We start from the raw sequence: 7,500 nt of genomic DNA, 5'->3' as shown, positions 1-7,500 counted from the left end.
GGCTATATGTGCTTGCAGTTTTTGCTTTTGCAAATCCACTACAGGGCGCCGGAGAGAGAAACTAGTTGGCTTGTTGTCCATATTATATCAGTTTGATTTCGACTGACCCAAACACACCCTTGCCTGAACCCAATCGATAATGTTTTCGAAAGAAAATAGAAGAGAAAAGCCATCGCAACCACATGTTTTAACCATTATTTTACACTGTTTTTCTTTTACCTAGTTTATGGAATCGTCCTTCGCCAGACTCAAACCCCAGTCACTGCATCCCAAGTCTGACACCATGCATGGTGAGCAACAGAGCAAACCGGTCATGCCAGAAAAGCGTTCAACTCCATACCAAAAGCAGTACCAGCCCATAGGGTTCGTTTTACACACAAAATGCATCCATATATACTTGCAAGCATATATTTCTCGGTTCTCAAAAACGTAGCCCTGGGCACATTTTCTCAATGAGCCTGTGTTGAACACATCATTATTGCATCATTTCATATTTAAATGTGAATATATCATTCATGGCATTACAAAAATGTAAATCAATAACTATTCTTGCTTTAAGTAAATGCCTAAATGCCAAAACCACTTTATTATTGTACCCCTGTTCTATTTTACCCTTTCTGATAATATAGAGTCAGTCAGAATCTTTATTGTCATTGTACAAAATACACCGAAATTTACGTTTGCCCTTCCCTTCAGTGCAGTCCTAATAGTCTAAAACAACAATAATAACAAGAGATAAAAACATAAAAAGGCAACAATACTTATGAAAATAGCAACAATACAATGTTAGAAGTGTGTATAAAGTGGCAAGTGCATTTTCTAGCAGCTTTCAAGTTAAAAAGTGAGTGAAATGTTGTCCAGAAAGGCATACAATTTAATTTCCATGCATGGGAAGTGACAAGAGCATTTATATATATATATATACACAAGTAAAAGGTGATGAAGAGATGTGAAGAGATGATGCCAACCATCAAAGAGTCAACACATACACTGAATGTACAAATAAAATGCACTTCATTGAAAGAAAGAAAGAAAGAAAGAAAGAAAGAAAGATAGAAAGATAGAAAGAAAGAAAGAAAGAAAGAAAGAAAGAAAGAAAGAAAGAAAGAAAGAAAGAAAGAAAGAAAGAAAGAAAGAAAGAAAGAAAGAAAAAGAAAGAAAGAAAGAAATGTACTCACTCGTGAAGGGTCATACTCTGGTCGTCTTCGAGCGGTCAGGTCCTCATAGGACGGAGCTGGTCTGATCTGCTGAAGCTGATTCCTGATTTGCTGCAATCGTTCTTCATTACTGTAAAGAGAGAAATAAGACAGATGAGAGACAGTCTCCATTCAAACACTCTGGAAAACATCCACACCAATTTAGGCAATTCTACAATCCACCCTAATTCTCAAAGCAAGCCTAAAATTAATAAAAACAAATCTATTAGATGAAAATATATTGCAAACTATAAAAACAAATCTAGTAGCTGAGTGATTCATCAAAGCAAATACAGTAATGATTTATTTTCACAGTTAATCTGCTTCATCGTGATGTAAGTGTTTGAATTGGGGCCGAAGTTAATGTACAATTCTGTTTGTCAGATTTTTAAATCACATGCAGCTAAAATAAACAGCGCTTGATGTAAAATTCAGTGTATTAAATTATCCATCTGTGAGCTCCATAAACACACATGTAACCTAAGGGCATGTATTGACTGAGAGGAGAAATGGCATTATAAAATCAGCATTTAAACTGCTTCAACTTTTACTGAATGCTACAGCAACTTTTAATGTTTAAACAGAGAGAAAGCCCGCCTGCTTTTGATTGGTCCATTTTTTTTGCCAATCAATCTTCATTTTCACTGCACCATTCACTCAAACTAATTCAGAATTGTATTTGAATTTATTTCAATGCTGACTGGATGATGAATGGATAAACAAACAGACGACTGCATGGATGGACAGATAAACAGACAGGATGGATGATAAACAGACAATTGGATGGATGGATGGATGGATGGATGGATAGATGAATGGATGGACGGATGGATGGACGGATGGATGGATGGATACAGATGAATGATAAACAGACAATTGTATGGATGATAAACAGACAACTGGATGGAAGGACAGAAGGACGGATGGATGGATGGATGGATGGATGGATGGATGGATGGATGGATGGATTAACACAAATGGATGGATGGATAAACAGGTAATTGGATGGATGGATGGATGGATAGATAAACAGGGAATATGGCAGATGAATGATGGATGGATAAACAGACAATTAGATGGATTAACAGATTATTGGATGGATGTAAGGATTGATGGATGATAAACAGATGAATGATAAACAGACAATTGTATGGATGATAAACAGACAATTGGATGGATGGACGGATGGACAGATGGATGGATGGATGGATTGATGGATGGATGGATGGATGGATAAACGATTGGATGGATGGATAAACAGACAATTGGATGGATGGATAAACAGACAATATGGTGGATGGATGATGGACGGATGGACGGATAAACAGACAATTAGATGGATAAACAATTGGATGGATGGACGGAGGGATGGATCGATAAACAGACAATTGGATGGATGGATAAACAGACAATATAGTGGATGGATTATGGATGGATGGATGCATAAACTGAAGATTGAATGGATGGAGAGATGGGTGAATGATGAATAGATAATTGGATAGATGGATGGATGGATGGATGGATAAACAGACAATATAGTGGATGGATTATGGATGGATGGATGCATAAACTGAAGATTGAATGGATGGAGAGATGGGTGAATGATGAATAGATAATTGGATAGATGGATGGATGGATGAATAATTAACAGATGGAGGATAAACAGGCAACTGGATGGATGGACGGCCTCATGGATAAACAGACAATATGATGGATGGATGGATGATAAACAATTTGATGGATGGATGAATGGATGGATGGATGAACAGACAATTGGATGGAGTTATGGATGGAGTGATGTATGGATGGATGGAATAAAGAATAAATAACTGCAAATAAATACGTTTTTCGGAAAGTCAATTGAGAGATGTTGAGAGTAAGTCCAGTACAGTGGAGTGTGCTGTGTGTTTCTCCAGCAGCTGGCGGAGCACAAACGCCATCCATTATCTAATCCCACTGAACGCAATTACAGCTGCCATTCTGACTGAGAGTCCACACACACTCAATGAATGACAAACACTATCAATGTTTAATTAGCTCTCGGACAGCGTGTATGCATCATATTCATATGAGGACAGCACTGAAGAGCAGACCTACAGCACACTCTCTCTCTCTCTCTCTCTCTCTCACACACACACACACACACACACCCTGCAAAAATACCAGCGATTTACATGCATGATTAAATACACACACACACACACACGGCAAAAATACCAGCCGTTTACATGCATGATTAAACACACACACACACACGCACACACACACACACACACACACACACACATCAAATGAGTGAGAGTCTGAAGGCCGGCTGTCATCGGCAGTTCATTTGGGGTATTATGATAGCGGGCGCTGCGTAAAGCCAAGAAAGACCGGAGATATTAGCTTTCCTTCTTTGAGAAGAGCATGACTGATTCCTGCTGTGATTTACCTGTTTGTGTTACATCTGAGGAGAGCTAATTAGTGTTGTGTTGAGCAGCAGTCAACAGTGCTAAACAGAGTGTGTGTGTGGCTTTCCATTTTGTCCACCATGAAACTACATCCGCATTTGCTACTTAAAATAAACACTGAACTGAAATACTACATGATAATAAATAATAAAACTTAAAATAAACAGTAAAATAAATAAATAAAAAATATAATTGTACTTCATTTATGTATATAAAGTGGGAAAGATACGGATTAAACACGTCATGTTTTTTTTTTCTGAGAGTAATATTTCTAAAGGAGCTGTTAACATGGAATTGAACCAGATTTTGGTAAAAATAAATAAATAAATAAATAAATAAATAAATAAATAAATAAATAAATAAATAAATAAATAAATAAATAAAATAATAAAAAAAAAACAATACAAACATAAAAATGAAACAAAACAAAAAAATTCTGAGCAATGAGTTCTGTGTAATAACAATGAAATGACACAAAGAGAAAGTACTGAACCACTGAAATGTATTTAATACTTTATATAAAAGGCTTTTACATATGGAGAATGAAGTCACATGCATTGCTCAGGTCACATGCATTGCTAAGCTATTATTTTTCTTACTGAATTCAACAGGGTGTAAAAATCTTGATGGTTCTGTAGGTCTCGTCTATCAAATCTGAGCTTTAATATGTATTTTATTTAAGATTTAAGTCAGGTAATTGGCTGGGCCATTCTACAGCTTGATTTTCTTTCTCTGAAAGCATTTGAGAGTGTCCTTGGCTGTGTTTTGGATCATTGTTGTGCTGAAATGTCCACCCTGGTTTCATCTTCATCATCCTGATCATGCAGATGTTGGACTGAAGCAGCTAATATTATTTACACTGAGAAACGGCAGAGGGTTGCTGAGAGATTTCAGCTGCTGTCTGGGCTTTCACTGCCCTTCTACACCTTTCTTTCTTCATGTGTTCAATACTTTTTCCCTGTGTCATTTTAAAATTATTTAAAAATCCCAAATTGAACAGAAGGGCTAATAATTCTGGCTTCAACTGTATATGCTTCCAGGCCCTCAGACAAGTAATGCTGTTCTCGGATCAGTTTTCACAAACTAATGAATTTGATTATATGTAGCCGGTGGAGTTAATCCTCAATCTGTCTGTGAAGACGTCAACACATGCACGGAGCCCAATAATCCAGGGCTGAATGAAAAGTGACGTCCGGGTAATGCTAGAAACCGTGACGCGCTCTTCTTTTCATCTCTATACCTCATCTTCCTCCTGCGGGACGGCTTGTATAATGGGATCTGACAGCAGGCTGGCGTTTTCCACACCGGACGCACAAACACAGGTCTGGGATCAGAAGCGACAGCCTTTCTCTAAACACACCTGCCATTGAGCTCTTAATGAATATGTCCGCTGGTCAATTAAGCAGTCTTGCTGTGTCTTGATGGGACTGTCAGAGACGTGTGCGGTCACGACAGTCACCACCGCAGACGCTTACCGAATATATGAGATTTGAAGAACTGATTTATTTCTCTATCATCATCTGGATAAACATCCTGTCAGGATTATGGTTAGTGCACTGTCCAATTTCAGTTTCCATCTTAATGAAATGTGATATTTTAGAGCAAAATACCTGTCACAGTTAAAGTCTGCATGAACCAGAAGCTGCAGCTGTTTTTTTTCCCTATTGTTTCTGGAGAAAAAGAATATTACTCGAGAAAATAGTGGGCGTGGCCTTATTTCTACTACGAGATGATTGGATGTTGGAAAAGAGTTATTACAACCTAGTAAACTCCTCCTGCTCACCATTTCTGTTTGTTGTCAAAAACGACGGTCAGAGGGGCGTGGTTAAGTATGTTAGCCACGCCCAATACCTCAGACCGACGTAATCTGAGAATTTAACTGACAACAAACAGGAAGTGCATTTTCAGATTTCAATTAAAGATTACTAGGGTAAATATTTCTCTTGATGATGATTTGTGATTTGTTCACCACAATACCACACTGTAAAAAATGGCCGTGATTTCAACGGTAAAAAAAAAAACTGTAAAAATGCTACAGTACAAATCCGTAACCTGGTTAACAGTATGTTTTCTTAATATATACAGTAAATAACCGTAAAAATTGACTTTCCCAGAATTCCCTGAATGTCACATCACTTTTTATTCTTTTTGTTGACATTACTATGGATCTTTTTAGTTGTTTCTCAATCAGTTATGTACATTAGAGATTTATGTTACATTTAATGTTGATAAACAATGTTTATTTCATGACTTTAATTCGTGATTTTATTTTTATTTTAATGTTTATTTCATGACTTTTAAGAATTTTATTCGTGTTACCATACTGGTGTTTAGTAGCTGTGTGAATGACACTGAGCACCATCTATATATTGATACACTTTTCTGCTTGTGAGGAAAGTTGATTGTGATGAGCATTGGTTCATTATGTAACTTTCTCATCACCACCTGCATATGGGTGTGTTAATAAGTCTAACTGTGTAACAAATGATGTGTAGATGTTGGTAATTCAAAATACAGACATATTACCTTTATAAATTAATAAAATACCGTAGTTTACTGTAAAAATGAGAAATTACTTTTACAGTTTGTACCGTATTTTGAATGGTAAAATACTGGCAACCACAGCTGCCGTTTTTTTACTGTAAATTTTACGGATTTATTTTTTACAGTGTATCAATGTGAACTAACAAAGTCATATGGTTGATTTTGATTTAATTCACAGGTTAGGGTAAATAGGCAAGTTATTGTATAATGATGGTTTGTTCTGTAGAATATTGGAAAAAATAAATAGCTTAAAGGGGCTAATAATATTGACCTTAAAATGTTTTTTTAAAACTGCTTTTATTCTAGCTGAAATAAAACAAATAAGACTTTCTCCAGAAGAAAAAAATATTATCAGACATACTCGGTTGCTCGGTTAAACATCATTTGGGAAATATTTAAAAAAGAAAAAAAAAATTAAAAGGGGGCTAATAATTCTGCCTTCAACTGTACATATTTCAATAAAACTGCTACCATTTTTGCTACTAAGTATTTCAATTTTCTGATTTAATGTAATTCAATAACATTTTTGTTTGATACAATTTCATGTGATGAAATGTTTTATTATTTTATATTTAGTTTTAAGTTTTACCTTTTTACTTAAAAACATTGTACACTAAAAAAAAAGTTGAATGCAAAACTGTTGCAAACAATTTATTTGTGTTGAATTTAAACAAATAAATTTAATTTAATAATTTTCTACTTTATTTGTTTGTTTAAATTCAGCCCAAATAAATTGTTTACAACCACTTAACGTAAAAAAAATTGAGAAAATCCAAGGAATCATCTTTGAATCATTTTTTTCAGTGTAAGCTATAGTTACATGTAAATATAAATAAACAAAAAGAACATTTAATTAATATATTAATCTTATAATACATGTCATATTACATTATTATGTATGGAATGAATAAATGAATGAATGAATGAATGAATGAATGAATGAATATTTCCTACATTTATATATAGTTCTATAGCTTGATTTTCTTTCTCTAAAAGCATTTGAATGTTTCCTTGGCTGTGTTTTGGATCACAGTCCAAAAGATCATATCTTGAATGATGTTTACCAGAGCAAGGAAATAATCACAGTATGTCTGATAATACTTTTCTTCTGGAGAAAGTCTTATTGTTTTATTTTAGCTAGAATAAAAGCAGTTTTTAAATTTTTTAAGGTCAATATTATTAGTAATATTTGTTTTAGCAATATTTGTTTTAGATAGTCTACACAACAAACCACCATTACACAATGACTTGCCTAAAAACTTGCCTAATTAACCTAGTTAAGCCTTTAAATGTCACTTAAGTTGAAT

The 7,500-nt window shown here is 34.9% G+C and overlaps 1 protein-coding gene across 1 annotated transcript in view; it reads right to left on the bottom strand.

Annotated features, from left to right (window-relative positions):
- Positions 1-7,500, bottom strand: part of pard3ba (par-3 family cell polarity regulator beta a) — a 278,096-nt gene that overhangs the window by 50,875 nt on the left and 219,721 nt on the right. Inside the window, 1 exon segment of the mRNA XM_056453859.1 lies at positions 1,179-1,287. Coding sequence (XP_056309834.1) covers positions 1,179-1,287 — 109 coding nt within the window.

The sequence above is a fragment of the Danio aesculapii genome, chromosome 1 (genome assembly GCF_903798145.1).
Source record: "Danio aesculapii chromosome 1, fDanAes4.1, whole genome shotgun sequence".
In the NCBI taxonomy this organism is placed as follows: domain Eukaryota; kingdom Metazoa; phylum Chordata; class Actinopteri; order Cypriniformes; family Danionidae; genus Danio; species Danio aesculapii.
Note: the sequence above shows the minus strand (reverse complement) of the source record. Positions and strands in the feature narration are given on the sequence as shown.